Source organism: Sinohyriopsis cumingii, chromosome 9 (assembly GCF_028554795.1).
Source record: "Sinohyriopsis cumingii isolate HCF-2022 chromosome 9, ASM2855479v2, whole genome shotgun sequence".
Classification (NCBI taxonomy): Eukaryota; Metazoa; Mollusca; class Bivalvia; order Unionida; family Unionidae; genus Sinohyriopsis; species Sinohyriopsis cumingii.
Window position 1 is genome coordinate 56,079,983 of NC_142969.1, and position 25,629 is coordinate 56,105,611.

Genomic DNA, 25,629 nt, shown 5'->3' on the forward strand with positions numbered 1-25,629 from the left:
TCAAAGTTTTAATTATTATTCAGCAATTGATTTTTTAATTAGGAAATTTAGAAAATTCATATTAATAGTCATTAATACACTTTATACTATATGTACTTTGATGACATTGTTCACAAGATAATGTCACAAGCTATCTTAAATTTTACTTGAAACTAATGAAAATAAGAAAAATATACTTACTTTATGCTTTAATTTCGCCAATTTTGCCGACGAATTGTTACAGATTCCTACAACATCTTGAAGTTTCCCATCCAGCAGATTAAATACATTATTGACAGAATCTTTGTCACGGATTTATTTGTCGTCTTATTGTTTGCGTAGTTTTCCTTACAGAAAGATACAAAAATATTTCTATCAATGTCTTTCATTGTTAACACTCTAATGAAACTGATGCTAAGTCAGCCGCTCAGCTTATTTATATCGGTTCACACGGTCAGGCAATTTCTCGAGAAAGAGCGCAACAATCGGGATTCAGAAATGTTGCGTTATTCCAAGTTGGATCCAAACAGTAACATCAAGTATTAACTGTTGATAAAAGTTCACATTTATTGATCTGCCTTGTGTGGTGCGGAGTTTGTAAACTGCAGTTCAGACACTGCTTGTCTGTTAGGATACTTAAACTGTGGGCTCTGGTAAAGTAGACCTGACTAGCTGTAAATATTGAGTGTTGGTTGCTGTCTTGGTCATACAAGTAAGTAATAGTTTGCTTCTTCAGTAATTTGTAATCCATTCTTTAAAAATCATAAAATAGCGGGCGTTGGTCATTTCCTATCCTATCTCAAGATTCATTTCAACTAATCCACACAATTAGGTCAGGTCCTATACAAAATCACATTTCTGGTGTTGGGGAACATATCCTAAAACACAATATGATAGTATCCTTGCTAAAACTATTTTCTATATAAAATTGAAGGTATTCTGTTAATCAACGCTTGTTACTCACCAGCAAATCCCACAATGCAACCATAAACGGCAAACATCCGCTTTCCCTTCTGTTTTTGACTTGGTAGATATGATAATTTTAAACATGTTATACCAAATTAGCTTATCTCTTATCACCATTGTCCTCATCATACGCAAAATATTTACCTGGCAGATGACAGAAATAAAGCACAACAAGTACTGATAAGGAATAGTCTAAGATTATTGCTCTCCACCCACCTCATTACCACTCTAAAAATAACTCGTTTTCCTCTATCTATATAGCCTTTTGTTAGCTGAATCATCAGCACCAGAACACATTATGGGCCCAAGAACCATACAGTTTCCTTGCGGTGTCTGAAACAAAGCCTGTAAATGGACAAAACCTTGTGTGAGTTGTGACTCATGCGTAGTATGGTATCAGTAGTGTATGGGTATGCCATATGCCGTGTTCAAAACCCTTCACAATGTAAGATGGGAATGTATTCAGTGTGGTATACCAAACTTATCCACTGGACTATTGGACACTTTTGTATTCGATACCAGTAACAGTTACCAGTGCCTTAGCGACAGTACCCAAGCAGACAGTGAGATAAGCTTTAACAACCCAACTGATACTTCATCTCCGCACAAGCAGAGAAGCACCTCTACAACACATGGTCCCACTGGAATTAGAACTGACTTGCCCATGAGAATCCTTGTCATTAACTGTCAATCTATAAACATGCCTGGAAAGAAGGGACTACTTGCAATATGATCTCCTCTACTAATGCCACCATTGTTATTGGTACGGAATCATGGCTAGATAACAACATAAATTCATGTGAAGTATTCCCAGCAAATTTCAGGTCCTACCGCAAAGATTGTCCAGAGAGATCACATGGTGGTGGGGGGTGGGGGTATTTGTCATAGTATCAGATCAGTATTCCAGCTGCGAGCCAGAAGAACTTAAGGCAGATAATACCTTTGAGTTAGTTTGGGCCAAAACCGAGGTGAAGGGGGCGTCAGACCTATACGTGGGTGACTTCTAAAAACCTCCGTCCTTGACCAAACAAAACTGCCTAGACCAGCTTCGCTCATGCCTTATACGAATCCCATGAGGTGCGCAGATATGGCTAGGAGGAGACTTCAGCCTGGCAGATATTGACTGGTAGAATGAGTGTCCACAAACAATGCCCAATGCCAACCGCTACTAAATATCATAAAGGACTAATTCCTGGATCAGGTTGTAGATGCAGCAAAACGTGTGACTGAATTTATTTCAAACCTTCTTGAACTATTCTTCACAAACAACAAAACACTAACCAGCAAGTGTGAGGTCATACCATGAATAGTTGACCATGAATCAGTTTGTATAGAGTCCAGCCTACAATAAATGAAAGTGAAGAAAGCAGCTCATAAGGTCGTCCAATACAAAAATGCATACTAGGGTCAAGTACTTAAATAATTAAAGTCATCACATGAATCATTCTTACATGAATCAGATAACCTTTCTGCAAATTGTTCAGAGGACATGTTTGAGGAGAACATCAAACGGTTAATGGGTACATTTATAGCTTCTAAGACCCGATCTGGAAACAAAACAATAAAGCCTTGGATAGACAAATCCATTAAAGCCCATCACAGAAAACGGAACGAATTGTTTGCAAGACAGAAAACAACAGGAAAACCAAACAGATTGGAAAGTATACAAAGATGCAAAAACAAGATTACAACACTTAGAACGGCAGGACTACTGAAGATATATTGAAAACTGGATAGAAATTGGAAATCCAAATCAATAATTACACCCAAACAAACAGAAGAGACTTTTGAACTACATTAAAACCTTACGTAGAGACAACTGTGGTGTGGCACCACTCAAAGAGCACGGGAAACTACATTCAGAGGCATCCGACAAGGCTAACATACTGAATCGTCAATACCAGTCAGTCTTCACACAAGAGGATATGAGTGATCTACCAAGCCTACATGGAGATCGTTAACCATCAATGCCTGACATCCAAGTTGCAGCATTCTTGAGGTATATTTATTAGAAGTGTCTCTCAACAGATTATGTTCCTGATGTGTGGAAAACAGCAAACGTTACAGCTATCTTCAAAAATGGCGAAAGATTCAATGCCAGCAATTATATACCTGTCTCCCTTGCACGTATCTGCTGTTAAATACTTGAACACATCATAGTCACCAACATGATGCAACATCTAGATCACTTCAACATTCTAACAGACCGCCAGCATGGTATACGTGTCAGAAGATGCTGTGAAACATAGCTCATAACCCTAGTGGATGAACTCGCCAAATCCTTAGAGTGAAGGAGTATGACCTTGCTATTCTTGATTTAGGTAAGGCTTTCGAGTGTGTCCCCCATGAAAGACTCCTCTGTATGTTGGACCACTATTGCATCAGGGGTAATACCCAGAAATGAATGAGAAATTTCCTGACAGACAGATCACAGAGAGTTATAGTAGATTGAGCGACATCAGACCCACGCACCGGTTGTTAGTGGGGAATCTCAAGAGAGTGTTGTGGTCCCATCCTCTTCATGGTGTTCATCAATGATCTACCTGAGAGTGTCAAATCCAATACAATACATTGTGCAGATGACAGTATAGTCTGCCGGGAAATAAATGCCTCCAAGGACTGTGAAACTCTTCAAGAAGACCTAACCCGACTGTCCCTCTGGGAAAAGAAAACTTGAGGTATGTCGTTCCACCCAGAAAATGCAGCATCCTAAGAGTTTGCAGGAAGAAATCACTAATCGTGTCCGAATATAAACTTAAGTGGCACAAGTTAACCAACGAGCAGGCAACAAAATATATGTGGGTGGAATTATTGATAGACCACTCTTGGAAAATGAACACAGACAAGATAGCGAATAAAGGGTTTCCTGGGTCGCAACCTCCAAATCAATAATGACGAAGTAAAAAGCATATTTCTCTCTGGTTCGACCAGGTCTTAAGTACTGCTCAATTGTGTGGAACCTACATAATAAAGACCTAATACATAAGATAGAGATGGTTCAGAGGAGAGCTGCTAGATTCACCACAAATAATTATTGTAACACTAGCAGTGTCAGTGCAATGTTGAAGGGACGAAAACGTAAACTGACTCTTTTACTTACTTCTGCCTTTCCTATCATTACTCTTCTATCATATCACTTCCGTCTTTACTTTATCTTTGACCATGCACAACCCGTTGCTTAATAGTCGAGTGCGACTTCGTTAACGTATTGATAGATAGATAGATAGATTATCGCTAATGTATGTTTGTGGGATTTTCACTTTTAATGTAGCTTTAACACATTTTCAGTCATATTACTGCAATGTCTGCAGTGTGGCAGTTTATTATGTCTAGTACTGGAGTATCATGATGCAAAATAGTCCTACAAAGTTAGACCTCGACCCTGATATTTATGTTTTGAGCATCGAGTTCTGACTGCCCAAATGACGGCCTGTGTAGCGTGTTCTGATGTCGATTAACATCGGAATGATAAGTCAGATTTTCAAGAAAATCCTACACTTGGCAAACCGTTTCGGCGCTTTTCTATAAATGAAAGTTATAATGTTTTATTCAGATTTTACCTATGCTAATATCTTTTTCCTAATCAATTAAATTCCTACACAAGCAAATGGAACAGTTTTCATGTTCAGTTGGCCTATATTTCAGTTGGCTGGAATGCGTTGGAAGCTGAGAATACCAAAACCGGTTTAAAGGATGGTGAGAATCTTGAATGAAACGAAGCTATCTAAACACTTTCTTCAGTATTAATATATTTGTATTCGTTTTGTTAAAGACGTATACTTCAACTTAACCCGATTAATGCTGAGCACCTGCCAAGGCAGCAGTACTCCCTTATCCGGGGCAGATGCTCTAACCTCATAGAAAACCTATTTGATATTGAGTGCCCTAAAAGTGATATAGTATAAGGATGATGACTAAATAAATACATGATCAGGGTCTACATTGTTTGACTACTGATTACTCCATACAAACTGTAGAAGCCAGATCTTGGCAGTTTGCAGTTGGATTGGTCTTATAAGCGAGTATATACAATATTTATTCCGAAATCAAATTTGAAGGTGAAGGATCCATTGAAACATTCAGGAATGTACAGTAAAACCTGACATTTAGAACATTAATACGTATCCAAGTATACTGCGGTGATCTCATTTGGTAGAGGTGAAAACTCTGTCTTTACCCTTCATAAATTCACTATGCACAAGACATTACTTTTGACATAGTGACTATACGATGTGTTTAAGCAATGTTCCTAAAGTAAAATAAAGTAAATAAACACACTGATTGTTTAAGTGTACTGGTTTAATTTTATTTTGAAATTGAGGTACACCCATCGGAAAAGAGAGATTCATTCACAAGTTTGAATGTGACACCCTTTATACGGGGACAACAAACCAAGCAAACTATAGCTGATCATATCACATTGTAAGGATTTTATACTTGTGTGACCTTATTTTAAATAGTGATATATATCATTAATGTTTATATACCTTTAACTGAACTTCAGCATGATTACCTTCTCTTTTATCTTGTATGACTTAATTTAGGATTATCTAGTAACTTGTTTAAAAGGTTCAATGTGTCATCATTGTTAACTTGTATGTGGTACTGTATAATCATAATAGTGCTGATATGCTGTAAACATACATACATACATACAAGCATGCATGCATGCCTGCATGCATACATACATATGCTTATAAATTATAAAAAATATAAAAAGGTTTTCATTTTTGCTAAGCTGCCCTATAATATTACATGTACATTTGTGGACTTAAACACTCACCTGTACCAATCACTGCTATATCACTGCTATCTGTGTGGGTTCGAGTCTCGGGTTTAGGCAATGTAGTTATATGAGGAAGCTTGCCAATGTGTTAGCTGTTTTCACTGAGGGTTTTCCCCAGTTCTTCCTCCATTAGTTGTATTGTCCGCCATATATAGTCTATCATATGCAGACAAATGTTGTTAAACCATAACATACATATACGAAGACTTAAAATTTAGGGATAAGTGACTAATCCTTTTGGAGAGAATAGGGAGAAGTATGAGATGACCAGGGAGAAGTGGGATAAATCCAATATGTATGTAAATACAATACGGTTGTCTGCTTTTGTTCTCTTATTTGAATCATGTATGTTTCTCCATATGCTTATTTGTATTTAACCTTGGTTTTAAGTAATACTATATGGTCAAGTAGAAAAATATCTTTGTTTATATATATATATATATATATATATATATATATACATTTTGTAAGTTTATACATGTATCTTATCCATATGCAGTGTATTCATACGTGAAAGTGTATATTTGGATATAGAGAGAGATATATGCAGTGTATTTTTGGTCATAATATTTGACATGAGCAAATTAGAAACGTTACATTGTTATTGATTTGAAATGATTTGATTAACTAGATTACACTATTGTAATTGTAAGTTGTAAAAATTCCTAATCAACTACCTTTAAAAAAGATATATTTGTTTATACTTTATAAAACTTGACTATAAAATGATAGTCAAAAAGATTTATATAATATTATTCAACAACCTGTTCATGGGAATTAATGCACAAGCATCTTCACGTCATTGATTCAAACCACATTGATCACTGATGTTATGGATGTGTAAACGTAACATTAACTTATACTTTATTGACATATCGTTCAGTATGCTGAAAGCATTCGTCCTTTGCTTCTGGAACAAATAATATGAGTCTGCTCTTCTATTTTTAGGCTTGCAAGATGAAGCTGTATACAGATGATGGGAATTTCCAGACTCTGAAAATTATAGTGGCTTCAGAGATCAGTGGTGTGGAACTGGAAATAGTCCACACAAAATCTGATGGTAGGATGATATTTCCCTGCTATAATAAGACACCATTTATGGCCAAAAGGGTCTGATAACACTGAGATTTCAAATATTTCAATTTATAATTAATGTCCGCCATTGCTTAATGTACACACTATTGGAAGGCATCTGTATAATATTTTATTGATTTCTAGAAAAGGGGTTGAATTTAAAGAATCTATTCCAGAACACAAATGCATGCTATATTCTAATACTTTGAGGCAGAAAAATCAGCAGGTGCAAAAATTGTGCGTTTTCTTTTGCAAGCAGAGATCGTTTTTTGTTCCGCCATTCCGAACCATTAAATGCTAGACATTACATCCATATACATTAATTAATTGCTTTGGGGATGATTTTGGCGTTATATATATATATATATATATATATATATATATATATATATATATATATATATATATATACAATTATTGCTTTTGGATCTCTTCAATAGTATCTAAGATGAGTTTGAAAGCAGAATAATTTGCAAATACTTGTAAGAAGTGTTGCCTAGAATAGCAGTACAGTAGTATAGGTATTGTTGCATATAGTTTATGTTTCGTTGCTAGGTATGAACTGACGCTGTTTAATACATTTTCTTGTCTTTTCTTAACTTTTAATCTTATCTTGTGTCATAACCAAATACATTCATTGATTTTTCTACATATAAGTTGAATGTGTTCATTACATTGCAAATGGTTTCATCAGTAAAGGCTTTTCTACTTACCCCTTTTTGTTCAATTCTTTACATTTACATTCTCACTGCTCAATTGACCTAAGTGGTTAGAGCGCCCGCCTCGGATGTGGGAGGCCACGGGTTGGAACCCAGGTTGGCTATTAAAGATGGTACTAGCAGCTGCCTTGCTTGGCGCTCAGCACTAAGAGGTTTGTGTTAGGACTGGTCAGCCGTTGTCATTACAATGTGAATGGCTGAGACATGATGCTACATGTCTGTGGCATGATGCTCCAGTGCTAGACATCACTATAAACTGCCACACTGCAGGCATCGTAGTGGTATGTCGGAAAAAATTGTGAAAGGTACATTCATAATCCAAATCACACACACTCACACATTTACATTTGTATTACTTTGCTTTGAATTTCGACCGTATTGTCATTATTGTAACGTTAAGTGCAAATACATACACACCTGATTATAAGTCGGGTTCATTGCAAACCACAAATACTCAGACCTATTATTGCATCAAGCACTAGTCGATGTGGGTCTATATAATTTGTCAAGGGTAATCGGTAGAACTAACAGTATTGACCATTGTCTGCCAGCACATTAGCTGATGGTGGATCTAGGTCTGTGTTATTTGCACTTGGACCAGACTTATAAGCAAGTATATATGGTATATATTGTTTCAACTATATGGTCTTAAACTAAGTAATGGAAAAGGATGAAAACCAGTACATTTTCCTAGAAAGAGAAAAAAATAAAATAAAATTACAGTATTGTGAATTAAATTCCACGTAGTCCTTAAAGTTCTGTTACAGGTCCAAAGCATACAGTATTCTGAATGAATTCCAGTGGTGCTCAGAATGAAGTTTAATCTTGAATGTGATGATGTACCAATAGTGTGGAATAGTGCTGATGTGCTTACAGTCTTGGTGTATGACAATGATATAATCCAAAATGTCTCTAAAAAACTTTACAATAATCTAAAAATTGTGATTTAGTCAAAAAGTATTAACAAGTACTTTGTAATTCCAATGAATAATTTAAATACATCCTCTCAAATTATAACTAAACACAACTAAAATATTGATTCCATTTCATATGTTAAATTATGTATGAATAATTCTAATATAATCAACCTTAATTTAAAAACCTACGACACAATAAGTGGACCAGGATGAGGGGCAAAAGTTCATTTCCAGAACATTCTAATTTATAAAAAGGGTAAGTTATTTAACTTAAAATTTATTAAGGAACATTGAAAATGACAGTTAGACCAGGATATCCTAAGGGGAAAACTAATGTCCTCCATTCAGGTCAAAGTATACAGGTGTACCTACAATTAATAACTTTAATACAGAATCTACAGTCATATACAAATATTAGCTATGTAAAATGTTGTTTTCAAAGAAGACATTAGTCAGGAAGGCTTACACCCCTGCATTCACTTATGGACAAAGGTTAATTACACACTACAATAAAACTAACTATAAATAACAATACATATTGTCACCATTACTTTTTGCAGACAGATTTCATTCAACTTAAATTCAAGTTGCTGTTTTCGTTTTTGCAGGTCATTACTACTTTAGGACTTATCTTTGTTTACTTCCATTCCAGTTCAGTTTTATTTTAAGTTTTAAGTTTGAAAATAAGCAGTCAATAGTTTTGTATTAATAATTTATATTTACACTCAATCCTCTCCCAAAACCTGCATCAAAAGCGCACACTATACAGCGTGTGAAATTTTGTGTATAGTTGCCAATCTCACCGGAATACATTTCTGTATGCAGTATATGTATTGATTCATACCAAATTCCCTCACTATAAGACACTTCATTATTCATGGATATATTCATGGATCCCATTTTATTATTCAGTACCAGAGTTATACATACAATTAAACCCGTTTGAACAATCACCTTCATAAAGCGGTCACCTGTTATCAATGCCCATTTAATATTCCCCCAGCTAATTTCCTATACAGAAGTCATGTGTCTAATAGTCACCTGTTTTCTGTGATCAGCGGTCATGTGTTTCCTTGCCAAATAATGGTTCCTCACCGGCTTGAACAGTCAACATTGATCACTCATTTTTAACATTTACCATATATACTAACGAGTCGAGTCAAACTGCAAACAGCAGAGATACTAATCTGCCAAAGCGTAATGCATCTGCAGATCAGGGTTTGTGTTGTTAATTCTACTGATTACTCTGAACAAACTACACAGACCCAGACCTGCCAGAGCATCATGCAATGGTAGATCTGGGTATGTGCAGTTTGCAGTTGGATTCATAAGTGAGTATATACAGTATTTATTCCGAAAACCATGTTGGGAGATCAGTGTGCATACATAGTTCACCAGTGTGCAATGGTCATTTTATTGTTTGCCAAGGGTGGTTTTAATTGACAGTTTTGACTGTAATTATGTCATTCATTATAAGATAAACTTCCGATAAAGACTTATAATGAGGGAGTGCTAGATAATGAGAAAAACATGGTTTTACTTTGAACAAATGTCAATGATTCGTACACCTTGCTTTAGAAGTGATTAATGCCATATTATTATTCACAGGTGGTGGGATAAATTTCAGAATTTTGATCCATCTCTTTGGTGTGAGCTTGTGGAATGTGGACACTTTGTTTTATATGAGAGAGAAAAGCATGAAAAGAATTTTGCTTTGTGATAAATGACTTGTAATTTCAGTTTAAAGTCTGCAGTGTTGCTGGAAATTTAGTTTTCTTCAGTTGAGGAGGAAGATCAGTTGTTGACATATTGTATGTGCAAATTTCATGTGCATGCTTGAGTTTCCTAATTATAACAAAGAAACAAACGAGAGTCCAACATTATAATGGTTTGACTGAAGTTTAACAGCATTGCATATTGTTCAGAATTTAAAGGAAAGTTCTCCTCGATATTTTCCCCATTGTTGAACCATCTCATAAAATATGAGATTTGTATGCAATAAGGAGGGTCTAAAAGCATTTATTTTTTTTTATTTTGACATCAGTATCACTGGGATTGATTTGTCTTTGAGATTACACAGCTAAATATTCCTTTTGTTTGACATTTCTCTTTCAGGAGATTGCTTGTTCTGCATGGAAATTTTCATTTTCGAAACTTAAGCAGTTGAATATTAAAGACAATAGGTGACATTTTTGTATCAATAAATTAATAGGTAGACCTTACGAACGTATTCCAACCTACTCTGTGACTATTTGTTTCTACCTTTCATTTCAAGAACAGTCAAAGATTGTGTACTTTGCGATATTTTAAGTACATTTGTAAGAGCACACCTAACAAGCAAACAAGTGTATGCTTCAGGCAGAACATGGTTTTCCTATTAGCAGTCAGAAATACATATGAATTCAATACATGTACGTACACTGTCTCTGGAGTTTGAGAATGGTAGAGTGATACACTGCCTTCCCTCCTTTAGAAATGTCCAAAGCCCTGGACAGGAACCTTATGGTAAATGCCAAACAGGTTGTATTTTTGTATGATTTAACGTTGGTGATGTAAATCTCAAGTATCTAAACATTCTCAGCTTTCCGAAACTTCATATTGAATGCATTTCTTCCACAGAACACTCAACAACAGTTCAGTATCTGAAGTTCCCCCAACTATAAATATGTGAAAAGTAATTTAAATGAATTCAAGTGTACATTGCACTTTTTCAACATTGTATCCATAATACTTCCTAGACGTCACTGATAAATTCTTCAGTTTGAACAGGGTTGGAATGTATCAGGGGTCATTGGGGTTAATAGTTACAGGAACTACAAGTTCACCATCCATTATAACCAGTATATGGAAGCCTGTGAAGTATCATCTTCATAACTTTTCTTCAATTATATTTTACTCAAAAATAAATTACAAGAAATTTTGTTTGTTTCATTTAAATCCAGAAGTTTACAAATTTAGGTTGATTGGTATGTGTATCTTGTCATGTTCTCTTGTATGAGGAAGAGAAATATAGGACTATATTTAGCTTACGTTTTTATACAGAACATGAACTTCAATATTGATAAACTATTCCCGCTGCCCAAAAAATCAAACAATATATTATAAATCAGATCATGAAATCAAACTAATATTATTATTTTTTCTTAAAGCTTGTACTTTTGTACAGGATTCAAAATATAAATAAAAGGTTATTATTCCCTACTGGTAATCTTTGTTTTTAAACAGTGTGTACATCATGGGGTTGCTGAACATCGGCAATAAATTATATTTCTAAAATCAAAAATAGTTGTTTACAGTATTTGTTTAGTTTTTTTATATTTTATTTTTCATTAGAGGACACTCACAGAATTGCAGTGCATGTACTGTACAAATTTGTTTCTCTGTATCAAGAACATCAAAGTACTTTGAGTCATTTCAGGTACATTTCCTGAGCATACATTGACATCAATTTTCATTAGATGTCTGCTTCAGACAGCACATGTTTTCCTAATGCTAATAGTGATCAGCAATAAATATCAGGTTAAGATCAGAAATAATTGTCAATCCAAGTAATAGGCGGTAAAAGACATGGGAATATATGTCTGCTGTCAATGAATTGTGAGACTTGTGGAGCAAACAAGTTTACCCTGTGTCTTCCCCTTTAAGCAGTAACCAAATACCTCAGAGAAGAATCACATATCCTAACTGATCGTGAAAGAATTTATATATATATATATATATATATATATATATATATATATATATATATATATATAGTGCAAATGAAAAGTGAATTAAAATCGGAGATTTTAAAATTTTATAAAAGATAAAATAACTTGCCCTTTGGAAATTTGAGCTTGAATCAATCATTTCCAAACAAGAACACAGTAAAGATAAAATGTTGCATATTTTGAGGAAATTATATTTTCCCAAGGTACATTATGATAGTAGAGTCATCTCATGAACTATATATAAATTAATGAAAACTGGATTGTTGGTAATGATTTATTTTGTACACACAATTGAATTATTCCCTAACAATTATTGTATCTTTTACTTAACAGTTGTCATCTAATCACCTTGAAATTGGCAATATCCATCAATATGTTGTTCTCTTTTAATTATCACATTACCAGCAGATCATAAACACTCCTTGTGGATGCTACATTATTGGTAAATTGATTGCACTTTGAGAAAAATCTTGTTGGAGGTTAATTGTTAGGCACATGTGCCCTTTTTTCTCCAAAAACACCTGTCAAAAACATCTCATAAATCATATTATTAACAATTAACACTTACTCACCTTAAAATCAGCAACATGCATCAAAACAATCTTTGACTAGCCGATCGTTTGGAGTCGGCAAACTCAAACTACACCATGCAAGGTTATTACATGGAAGTTGGCGAATCCTGAATATTTACAATTACTAGAATGACCATATAGCATAAGTTTAAGCAAATCCTGGATATGTACAATCACCATAATTACAATTTAGGATAAGTTAAAACAAATATATATTCCTTATTCGACAAAACTTGCTTTAATATAGTAAATATTCACATTGTCATGTATGCACAAGAAAATGCGAGACAGACATTGACAACAACATGGACATGTCGTAAGATAAATGAAAGGAATTGTGTCAAATTACATAAAAGAAGAATGCAGTAAATATAAATAAAAAATAAAGATGCTGATATGTGTACTGTGTAGAGGTTACGGGGTATACAACTCACAGAACATAAGAATTATGAACAGAACACTGCCATTTCCTCATTCTCTCTATCAGTTTTATTACTTGCCATCAGGAAAGTACCCTGGAAAATCTAGCTTGCCTGATCAGAGTTTGAGCTTGTCCAGTGAGTCAGGCAACTGGATTTTTAAATCCCAGTAAATGTTCGGCTAAAATTAGACCCTTGGTCTATTTTTACCCCACCCCTTCCTAAGGATTTAACTCAAGGAGCACATTTATTGATGGTGTTTGAGTTGAATAAAGTAGGATGGGACATGACCATGTGTTATTATTTTGCATGTGAAGATTCCTGCAACAGGTGTTACATGTATGATCTGATAATGTTATATCACCTATAATAACACTTTTATACCTAGCAATGTTAACATTGTGTACAGGCCATTACAGATAGTGTTTCATGAGACAAGGAAGGTGACTAATCTATCTATGTTTTATCAGAAAATAATATTACACCTGATGAACAGCAATTAGCCTCTCATACGTCAAAGAAAAGGAATGGAGATAATTGTTGTACTAGAAAACAACTCTTTTTCACTTTGAGATAATCCACCTGGAGGATGAAATTGATGTTTTGTATGTAATAGCATGTCTGTAATACGCATGTTCTTTCGCATGCAGGGATTTTTAAGAGGCCCTAAATGATTGGAAATTTTTAGGTACAATACAGTTTAAATATGCCCTATTCCAAAATGTTTACAATTCCAGAGTTTTACAGTTTGACATATTTTATTCCCAGGCTAACATACTGTCTATACTTACTTTTTAAGTCAAGTTGAACTTCAAGCAAAATAGACTCTGATCTGATGTCATATAATGTGCAGGTAGATCGATCAGGGTCTATGCTGTTGTTATTCTGATTAATCCAGACAAATTACAATAGACACATATCTGCTGGCACATTACTTATAAGCTAAGTATAAGCTGTATTCTTTTTAAGGGTGATATAGCTATTTCCATTCTCACTTACTAAAGCAAAATCATTGACATACAAGCCCTGATAAACATAATTTGACCGAAATGTTTAACATAAAAAACGTTTGAATGTTTTTATGAAATGATTGGTTCCTGGAAAATTTGTTGGATAAAAACAAATGCTAGATAAAAAAAGACTGGATCTTTCGGTGACCAACATCTTGAGGTTTATGTATATGGATAGAGAAGGAACTGTGAAATCTATTAAAGAGATGTTCAATATAGACATGAGTAAAAGGAAAAAAAAATGAAATTGTTTTATGAGGAAGATGCAAGATTGTGAAGGAAGAAAAGAAGAAAAGTAATTTTGAGTATAATAGATATGTGTAAAATATGATAAATAGAAGGGACATAGAAAGAAAGAACAACGCTGAACGAGTGTGGAGTGTGACATTTGTATGTGAATGTACGTGAAAATAAATATTAGCTGGTATAGATGCTTCAAATGTAATTATTCATTCCCAAAACTTCCATCATTATATGAGTAAAAGGTTTAAAACATTTTCATCTTTGTTTTGTTTAGTGATTTAATGGGCACAAACATTCTTTCTTTCCGTTAAGATATAATATAACTTTAATAGAACAAGAAAACGAAGTGACGTTGTGTAAGTAAATTCGAAAATACTAATGTGCATGCCAAGCAGTGCAATGCCATGGTTCTATTACAAGATGATCCACTCACCACAGTACTTGAGAAAAGAATATAATTTGCATCCATGTGCACAAATTAAAATAGTGTAGTCAGGAATCGAATTTATATCATCCCTTCTTAGACATATAGCTATTTCTTGCAGTTTTGTTTCTTTCCTTTAGTTTGTATTATTTAGGATAGTTTTTTTCTATGCTAAATGTCAAAGTTTTGGTTATGCATGTGTCACATATTTTGCTTATTTTTCTCTTTGAATTTCATTGCCCCCTGCAAAAGACCTTGTTTTTGTTTCTAAATGTAAGCTGATTTTCTTAAACTGTACTTTGGATTACTCAGGCAATAATATAATCCAGATAGTACTGAATGGTTATTATTTTTTATATCATTCAGTTAGTATAACTTTCATTTTCAGAGAAAGTAGTAACCCCTTTGAGCAGTTGCAAGGTGCCAGCATTGGAAGTGCACCCTGGGAAATTTATATTCTCACCCAATGAAGCAGCTAGGTAAGTGACAGTGAATAAAATAAAATCCTTCGTAAGAAATACCCACCCTTGTTTCAAGACCACACTGCTAAATCAATTCCAAATACAAATTTGAAAAAAGATTATTTTGCACATTCAACGTATCGTTTTAAAGACACCCTGGTTATAAGATCATTTATCTCCAGTCCCGTGAGTGGTCTTATTAGAAATGCTCTTTTTAGGAAGATTTTACAAAATATATTCAACTGTGCCATACAGTATTGGATAACATAATTCGTCGTATATTTTTAATATCATTATGAATTTTACAGTTAAAGTTTAAAGGACTATTGAGTTTAAAAAAATGTATAAAGAATGATACACATTACATGGCAAAATTGTCGACATCATCATAAACGGGAAAACATGGGTTATAACAAAATTGTACAATGTTCAACAATTAGAAGGAACTTCACAATTAAAGAATCTGATCAGAACATGTATTATGTTATGTAAATAGTATTGTTTGTTATAAATAAAACTTGAATTTCAGAAAATGTTCTAGAAATTAATCTTTTTTTTTTGAATCCGTGTAGATATTTGACAAATATGAGCTGGAAGGAGACTGACACCTCTGCATTAGACCAATGGTTGGAATGGGAAAGTTCTGTACTGTTGGTGAGGAACACTGGATACATTTGCTTTAAAAATGTTACCTCAACGTTTGGAATTAAATCACCAACTAATACATTTTTTGATAGGAAAAATATAAATGATTTTCCTTCAAGATCAGGGTTTGAGGACCTTTTTCCCATGGTGTCATAATGACAGTTTATCTATATAGCTGTACATATGTTTCATATAAGACTTGGTGCATGTTTGTAGTGGTCCGTCTTCACTAGCCAAGGGACATCGGTCAAGGATCGTCTGCATCACTCCATGTTGATATCTTCTCATCAATGAGAATTGCATATAAATATATTATAACTATACGTCTATTTGTAGTCTACACACTGGAAATACAACCAAGAATGTCAACATACATGAAAGGGCACCACCTACCTTCATAAGATGGAAACACCATCAAGTTCATATGTGTATCGATATGTATCATATTGCAGGTGTATCGTTTCACCCCTATCTAATTAGGTGAGGCCATTTCTTATACCTCCACAATATACTCGTTGTAGGGTGGAACTGCTACAATGCCAGTTTACTACTGGACTTGCAGGCTCAGTGGTATGTGAATCCTTCAAGAGAAGGCTCCTTGTATCAAACTCATAAAAATAAAATTCATTCTCAATGCTTTCCACATTTTGCTGGAAATATTCATGGATACGAACTATATGCATTTCCATGCTGGAAATATTCATGGATACGAACTATATGCATTTCCATTCTGTTCTAATGACACAGCCTGTTTTCATCCTAAAACCATGTTGCTGTCACTAGTCAAGTAACAATAACTATCTGTTCCCTCTCCATGATTGATCTGCCATGAGAAGCAAAGCTGCATTACCCTGCTGGCCTTTGCTACGGCTGAAGGCAGGAATGTAATATATAATCCCACAAACACTGGTCGCTTGCTGAAAAGGATTTATTCAATAGTGTATTTTTGAAATAACACAGGAGCATATAATAAGAGCTACTTAGATGAGCTTGGTCTTGAACGAATTGTCTCAATTGATGAAAGCACAACCTTTGATCCAGTCATGAATTTGCCACTTTCACTTGATTCAACTGGGAAACATTTGATGGTGAGATAAGAATCAAGTGCGAAATCCCTTGGGGGTCTCCTATGCACCTTTAGTAGAACAATGATGCATATACTGGATGATACAGGTAGAAGTAGGATACTCAGCATTTCCTCCTTATCTTACCTATTCTCCTAATAAGATGTGATCAGGTGACATATTAGATGGAAAAAGTAAATCATTTGGTAAATTATGTTTCCCCGATAATACTAACCTGATCAAATTTCAAATAATCTCACCCTCTCTTCTACACAGTGTCCATTAAGGTTTTGCTCAAATGAAAACTAGTTGGGCATAATGGTGACCACCTAGGGGTAGAAAGCAAAGATAACCAGCAAGAGATATTTACCATTGTCTATATAATATATATAGAGAGATAAACATTTATAATTGTTCTGGGAAGGCTGGATTCAGTCAGAAGTGGCAAAGTTTCCCTAATATGATGTAATCAGGTAAGAATTTTCGGAGAAACATAATTTTAAAAATCTGTTCTTTTTCTGAACATAGTGTTGTAATGAGTAAACAAGATAAAATCGGCTATATACGTTTGGTGACTGAAATCGGCTCCATACTTAAAAGGTCACATACAATCATTTTCTTTATATAGTGGAAACTTTTACCTGAGCAATTATGGGGTTTACCATCATCATACTGGTTTAGATTTTTGTTGTTCAGCAAATCACTATCCACATTTTAGAGCAAAATGTTCTGTCATTCTTCCTTCAAGTTTCAAGATGATTATGATATCACTAACTGCTTAGGCTTCTATGCATATATGAGTGGCTGATCAGGCCAGGTTTTGCTCTAAGCTGTTTGTGGCACACTGGATAGGAGATACTGTGCATATTGCCTCTGCAATTCACCTTAATTCAAAGTCTAGCTTTATTATGAACGAGACTTCGTGCCAGGTGGACCGATTCTTTGAAAGATCTTTCCACGTGAAAGTTCATTACCTAGATATGTGAATTTGTCCACTGCACCGAGGGCTTGGCCATTTACTGTGATAGGCTCTACGATATGCTTTTCTGATGCAGACTGGTGCATCACTTTTATCTTTTTCATATTGATTGCGAGAATTAAATTTTCAAAAGCTAAAGAGAAATGGATCCATACTCTATTGAATGTCAGACTCAAATCTGGCATTCAGGGCACAATTGTCGGCAGATAGGTGATCATGAAAAATCACTTCCCGTAACATAGTCTTTGACTGTAGTCTCCTCAGTTTGTAGACCTTAACATTTGTCCGATATATGATGTCAATCCCGGTATCATAGTCAAGGAAGGCGTCAGTAAGTATGGCGGTGAATATCTTGCTGAAGACGGTTGGCATAACACACAGCCTTGCTTGATTCCATTGATGATTGGGAATGGTTCAGATGACTCACCTTCATCCATGATACAAGCTTTCATGCCATCATGAAAATGCCAAATCATTATGATCATTTTTTCTTGGCAATCAAATGTAGCCATGATTTTTCAGTAGCCCCACTACTGACTGTGTGAAAGGATTTTGTCAGGTTAATGAATGTCATGCACTGGTTGAAATTCTGTTCCTGGCACTTGTCCTGAAGTAGTTGAGTTGCCAAACATGACTTTGGTCTTGAAGTCACGCTGACTCAGGCAGGAATCCGTATTCATTTTGATGCGTAAGGCAATTCAGCAGAATTGTGTCGTGGATTTTGACAGCTACAGACAATTGACAGCAATTAGGTGCCACAGTGATTGATGCCGGGTTGTCTATTACCTTATACAAGTTGACAATCGGTGTATCCTTTTACTTCATACGTTTCGTTCCTTGAGTCCAGATTGACTGGAAGAGTTCTGTCAGTTTCTGTGACATGTACAAGCCTATGGCTTTGTATACTTTGCTGGTTTAACATCTTCTTCAGGTGGTTTGCCTTTTGACAGCTGGTCAGTTTTTTTCTCGATATCAGTCAGCTCGGGAGGATCAGCAAGTGATGATTTCTGCATGGGGCATTTGATCAGTTGCCTTCACACTGATATAGGATTGTAGACTGAGGGTGTTATTGATGTGTTCTGCCCATCTTGTAGTATATTTTATTTGTCAGTGAACAGTGTGGTGTCCGCACTCAGTATTGGAGATGTTTCTGATGATGTAGATTGTCTTCAAAGTATCATAGTGGTTCTTCATTTCTTTCCTGTCTGGATAGGACTGAATCTCATCTGCGTTATTGCTGAGTCATGAGTCTTGCAACTTTCTCAATTTGCACTGCATATTACTCTTGATGTTGCAGAAGGCTGCCTTCTTATATGTTGATGTGCTGACTACTCAACAGATATTTAGTAGCTGTTTCACATTCAGTAGTCTTTGTATGACATCACAGTTCTGATCAGTCCAGTCTGGAAAACCTATTGTGGTTGGACCAAGTGTTGCGGATGCAGTTCAGTTTAGAAAACAGAAACCTGGAAGGATGCCCAATTTTCATCAACATTTCTGGAAGATTGCATCAATTTTTTCAAGTTTTCTACTCTTTCAATTTAGATACATTGGGCTTTTTGGGTTCCACTTTGTCTTGCGGTCATCGGCTAGGCCGAATCTAGATATTGAGCTTGGAGACTATGAGACTGTGGTCAGTCCAATGTTCTCACTTCTTATGGTCTTCTTTACTCAGACACGCTGATTATCTGTTCTCCTGACGATGACATAGTCAATGAGATGATTCTGCATGATGATCCTTGTGAACTTTATCATTGACATCACCAAGATTGATGAGCTTGTCTGCTTTTTTGACACTTCTATAATAAGAGACTCCATGTCTTTATTAAATGTGTTCTTCATCTCACCCGTGTTGGTAATGTTGGATGCACTGGCGATGATAATAGTTACATGACTTTTTTCAAAAAATTGGGGGACAATCTTTCCTGAAAGTGGGGATCTTGGATACATTAGTCTGTCATTTAAGCCTTTGGGAGGTTTGTGAGCTTACTGGCTAGCTGTTCTTCCTCAGCTAGGAGACCTTCGCTAGGGTATGGTATGTTCTTCTCTTTAGTCTATCTGCTGCTGTACTGCATATTCCAACGGTGGTGATTTGCCTCACCTTTGTTTTCCTGTTAGGATTTTGTCTGCTAACTTGCAATCCCCATCAGCCACGGTATGCTGACAAGAGCTAAGGTGCAGCAGGTAATGTTTAGGGCGCCTTTACTAGCCCCTTCATCATGCTACAGATGTGAACAATGTGATCGTAGAAAGGGCTGCTCAGTCCGCAAGGGTTGCCATGTTCCACTTCTGCTTTGATTGATTGAAAAATGACCCTAAGCTTGACTGCCAGTTTGCAAGTTTGCACCTACAATTGCTGCTTGCCCAATACCACAGGACTTGCACACAACTGGTGGTGGGAGGGAAGTGATGTCATGACTTGCACGCGAGCTGGATTTAAGAGCGGGAATGTTCTGCAGAGTCACCCTCACTCTTTCATCGAAACCTCTGCAGTGGAACGACAATTTTAAGATGGCCATCAGTTGTTACTGCACCTGAGCCTATACCCTGCAATGTACAAACACCTCTTACCATCTACCTGCACATCAAGATGTATAAATCTACTCTGAGTCAACATACACATATAGTACTGTCTAGCACTATTTACAGTAGCAGGCATAGCCCACCTGACAGCGAGGGCAAAACAAGCTATTTTGCAATTAGTTTGATGTCAGAGTACATACTGCTAGATTATGAAACTCAAAATTGATTTTGTACCATATTAATTCCAATACTGAATTTTCTTTATTGAAGTATATAGTAGTCATATATGTTATACACTTGGCTGTATTGTCTTGGTAAGAACTATGGATGATTTATATTTATATATTTAAGCAGTGTTTCATTGGACCCTGATAGTTAATATGAAACATCTAATGTACAGTCAGATATCTAAGGTGAAAAATCTCAGTATGAATCATCCTTGTATAAGTCTCAGTTGCAGCAAAAATAAGAATGTGCTGAAAATTCTAATTTACAATTTTGCCAATAATATTTTATGTGCAGCTGAAAACTATTAAAACATGTACACATCATAAGACAGTACAGAAAGCAATTGACATTCCTTATGCCTAATTATATCTTTATTCCCCATTTAATACTTTTCTTCAGATTGAAGTGTCCATATTTTAGAGACATACCACAAATTGCTGATTACTTCAGGAAGATATAGTTTAAACCTTGCCTTTATAATTTGACAGCCGACAGTGTTTCCATACTTGGTATCTTTGATTGGACAAGGAAAGAGAGATGAGAACCAGATGACATGTATCTATGGTTACCTGGAACATCTGGATACAGAGCTTAACGGCAGAAAAGTATTTTGTGGGGTGAGATTTCATCATGTTTTCTTTCTCAGTTTTACAATTGGATGTACCAAAGCGTTTGTTGTAAGCAGTGTTTATAGGTTACTGTATTTGTATGGGAAAATATTAATGAGTTTTTCGGATGGGAGTGCAGTACATCAATCCGACAAAACGAGTTCATATTTTCCAGTACAAATGCAGTAACCTTTTTATTATAAGCTCATTTTCTTTTTCTACAAAAGTCTTAATTATATAAACAAAATTACGCTAAAGGGAACAAAGTAACTGAATGTATACCGTGTTCCAAACTAAATATACAAGCGGATATTCATCATTACACAACAACAACATTATTAGTGCTCACAAAATAACTCAGATCACTCTGGTGGCCTAGTGTTTCGAGCATCCGACTCGCATGAGGGTGGTCGTGGGTTCGATCTCCGGCCGAGTCATACCAAAGACTTATAAAAATTGTACTAACAGCTGCCTCGCTTGGCGCTCAGCATTAAGAAGATAGTGATAGGATAATGTGACTGGGTGGGATATTATACTACATGTCTGCAGTATGATGCCCCAGTGTTAGACATCACTATAAACTGCCACACTGAAGACATCCTAGCGATATGACTGAAAAATTGTTAAAGCTACGTTAAAACTACAAATCGCATACACACACATAACTCCTCCAAGATAAATTTGAACTTAGTTGCGCGCTAGACATAACGTTCGAATGAAAATGGTGGATTTTGGATTATTTAAAATTTAAATTTGGAGTCGTATTGTGAATGAATGTGCATTGCAACAACTTTTCCATTTGTTCTGGAATGACCATATTTTGGTATTTTTGTCGATTCTTCGAAGTTTCGTGATTATGGACTAAATTTATCTGTGCCATTTCTACGTGAAGTGCATCGGATTTCAGCAGCGCGTTGACATATGTAAGTTTGTGTTTGTTCTGTCATTGAATGTTTGAAATCCTGATGTTGAAAAAATATGAAGTCTTTCAATTGCAATTATCAAAAAGACGATATGGAATATAATGTTTATTTCATTTTGAGTGCAGTAAGATAGATGTAATTGCACTTGGAATATAGTCGAAATTACAGTACAATTTCGAAATGTGTAATCAAGCTTTGAGAACCCATGACATGGCTCATGTAATTCGGATTTGCAGAACTAAGAAATTACATTTTGAGTAAATTCAGGATGTAAAACTGTAAGAATATTGTTTCCCATTCTTATTTCCAGCAAAACAAGACAGCGTATGCCTTGTCATCTGCGTGTTATTTGTAGGGACACAACAAATTTATGAAATCTGCGTGTATCGCTAGTCTAAATCCGATCCATTCTATCAAGAAAGTTAACACGGAATGTGGCAAAACAGCTAGTATGTGGCAGTCCACGAAACATCTGCTTTAGCTTAAAAATAAATTTAATCAACCAAAACGCAAAGCACCTACTACGTGAGTGTATATGATTTGTTTACAAAGTAGTTCCTAAGACACTGTAGGGCACACGTGAGTGCAATATGAAGTGCACGTGAGTGAAAAATCGTACAATACTGAACGATTCTGACAATGTAAAGTTAAAGACGAAAAAAAAGAGCATATAATAATTACCAATTACATAGTATGGTAATGTTTGGACATTTTCAGTTTAATTGTAGATCTTCTTTCTGTCAAAATATATATAAACATTGCCCTTCTAACTTTCAGGTCAATATTTATTAGAAACTGCTTGAGTTTATATGTCCGAAGTTTTAATATTTTAATTTGTTATACCCCACATCACAATACGTAATGAGAGGATGCAACTTGTTAAGTACTTTACCCACATCACAAAATAGATCATGATGGTGAATGTGATCTAGATTTCCTGATTTACTGGCTCAGGTCATGCTTTTGCAAATAGCTTATGTCCCGTTGTTTACAACCTGTATATGATGTTTGTACTGGGAATCATTAAACTTGATGAAGGAATGCATTATAAGGGGCACCGCACTCTCATCACAGAAGTAGGTAGCTGTGACACATGGTTAACACTTCACTTCACTTTGGTATTTACATGTTTGTGTTAGATTGTTGCGCAGTTCTGGTTATTGTCAGACATATTGGATCATGATACATTTCATGATAATAGATTAGTGATTTTTATATCATGATAATATAATATACATAAATAAACAAGTGGTACCTCGTTTTCAAAATAAACACTGCTTGTTTAATTGCTTAAAGACATTGTTGTATATGATGAATTGCCAAAACTAACAAAGATAGTATTCCTCTTCATTTTGTATTTCTTTTAAGTATTCAGTGACAATTGATCTTATACACTTAAATTACTTAAAACACGGGTATTGTCATCTGAAGAACACCAGGTGAATGACAGTAAGTGTGGAGGGAGCCTCTGCTTAAGAACCCAACATAATGCATTAGTAACATTGAGCAACCTCTGTCTGTTAATACCACATCTGTGCAACAGCAAAACACTCATCATCCTTCCTTTCTTTGCTTCATTTCTGCATTTAGCTCATGACCACATACGTTTTTGGCATTATGTTTGTATACCCTCTTACCTAGAATCATAAAACTCTGATTCATCTTGATAAGTAATGTGCCCTTTGTGCAGAAAGAGGTATCTGCGACCTATAATTAATATTTGAGTGACTTGGATACCTATCTGTTAGTGCGAAACGCTTACCATCAAAGTTAATGTGAGCTATATTTGTATGCTTACCAAAGTAGGTTAATTATTTGTGTTTAGCTTAGGACCAAAAAGCTTTTCGTTGCTGTATACAGTACAACGTAACCTACAGTCTAAGGTCCTTTATGAGAAGTACGGTTGGAAGTAGGAATACATACGTTTATTCAATGGAAAACTTACAGTATTAATGACAGTACACTATGTTTTGGTTCAAGGTCTATTTTAAAATGCTTGATGATGGGATGTGTGCTAATTTCTCAAATATTCCTATGAAATGAATTGACCCTGTTGGTTACCCTTAGCAATTTAATTATATTTATTGTAAATATAAATGACTGTGGGAATGAGATGAAGGGAAAGCATTTATTGCATATGGGTCCTCAGCTGTATGGACTAAACAGAGTGATTGCTGATGCATAAATTCTGCTTCTAGTGGTGTTCCAGCCAGCAAATTCCATCAAGTAAAATGTGGCTCATGGTGTTAAGCAATGATAATCTCTTTTGAAGAAGGTCTTGAAAATGTCACATGGCACAACATTTCATTGTCAAGACTTTAGTCTCAGTTTATGGAATAATAATTGATTCTTAGAATGGTTACTTGAGACTTCTAAAGTACAAGTCAATCTAGTCATGTAGGCACCTTTACTGAACTTAAATAAATACTACTTGTTCTAAATTTTAATACTAAAATAGTTGTAGCAACCTCTGTTCATTCCTGATTGTTGAGTAATATGCACCTTAGTGGTCAACACAAAACTTTCATTTGAAACATATAGATCACTATTGATTAGTATAATAGTAACCAGGCACTAAGCTGGGCCAAGCAAATCAGATATCAGATCGTTACCAGTAAAGGGAGTTCACATTTCATGACATTTCCGTTGCGACATAGAACTTTTGTTTTCAGCATTAGACTGACTCAGCTAAAAAAGTTGGCTCTGTACATTAACACTGAATTTGTCATATACATATCTCATGGCATTTTATAATAATATTCCAAGGAATATTGATTATCGAGTAAAAATAGCATAAATACTCACCCATTAAAGGTTTGTGTTACTGAATTCTCAAAATTACTCCTGTAGCTAAGGCAAGCTGTGTATTTGCCGATTACACCTGTTTATGGATTTTGTGGTTGCTACAAAAGTCAGATGCAGAGACCCATGGAAAAAATGATTACGTATGGAAACAAAAGGACCCTTTACCCAATCCAAAAATGTAATTTTGTCAAAACCATGAAATCTGATACCCAAAAAACTCAATAAATTCACAATAATTTCCTCAATTACCTGTTTTTTGTTTTTTTTTGTTGTTGCTGTAGCTGAGAATATCAATCTCAGGCATAGGAAGAAAAATAAATATTGATATCACGATCCCTCATTGTATCCTTAATGTTTCTAGGAAGAGGCACTTAACATTTGACTGATTAGAAAATGTCTGTGCCTAAGAGAAATGTGTATACTTATAATATATTACCATTGCTACATTTGAACGATACAGTTTATGTTTATAACTCAGTCATACAATATTTTACTTATTGATACTATAGTCATTTAGCAATTCTATGGAAGGAGAGTCAATGGGTCATCCCGCCATTCACTGAGTGGAACTGAC

General features: G+C 35.2%; 1 protein-coding gene across 2 annotated transcripts in view; it reads left to right on the plus strand.

Moving 5' to 3' along the window:
• The first annotated feature begins 499 nt into the window (after window positions 1-499).
• LOC149791866 (methionine--tRNA ligase, cytoplasmic-like) overlaps window positions 500-25,629 on the plus strand; it is a 114,582-nt gene continuing 89,452 nt past the window's right edge. For both annotated transcript variants that reach the window (XM_089970367.1, XM_089970366.1), the window contains exons 1-5: window positions 500-691; window positions 6,680-6,791; window positions 15,208-15,298; window positions 15,853-15,934; window positions 21,208-21,336. In XM_089970367.1, the coding sequence (XP_089826493.1) occupies window positions 6,689-6,791; window positions 15,208-15,298; window positions 15,853-15,934; window positions 21,208-21,336 (405 nt within the window). In that variant the 5' untranslated portion in view covers window positions 500-691; window positions 6,680-6,688. The remainder of the gene's footprint in view (window positions 692-6,679; window positions 6,792-15,207; window positions 15,299-15,852; window positions 15,935-21,207; window positions 21,337-25,629) is intronic.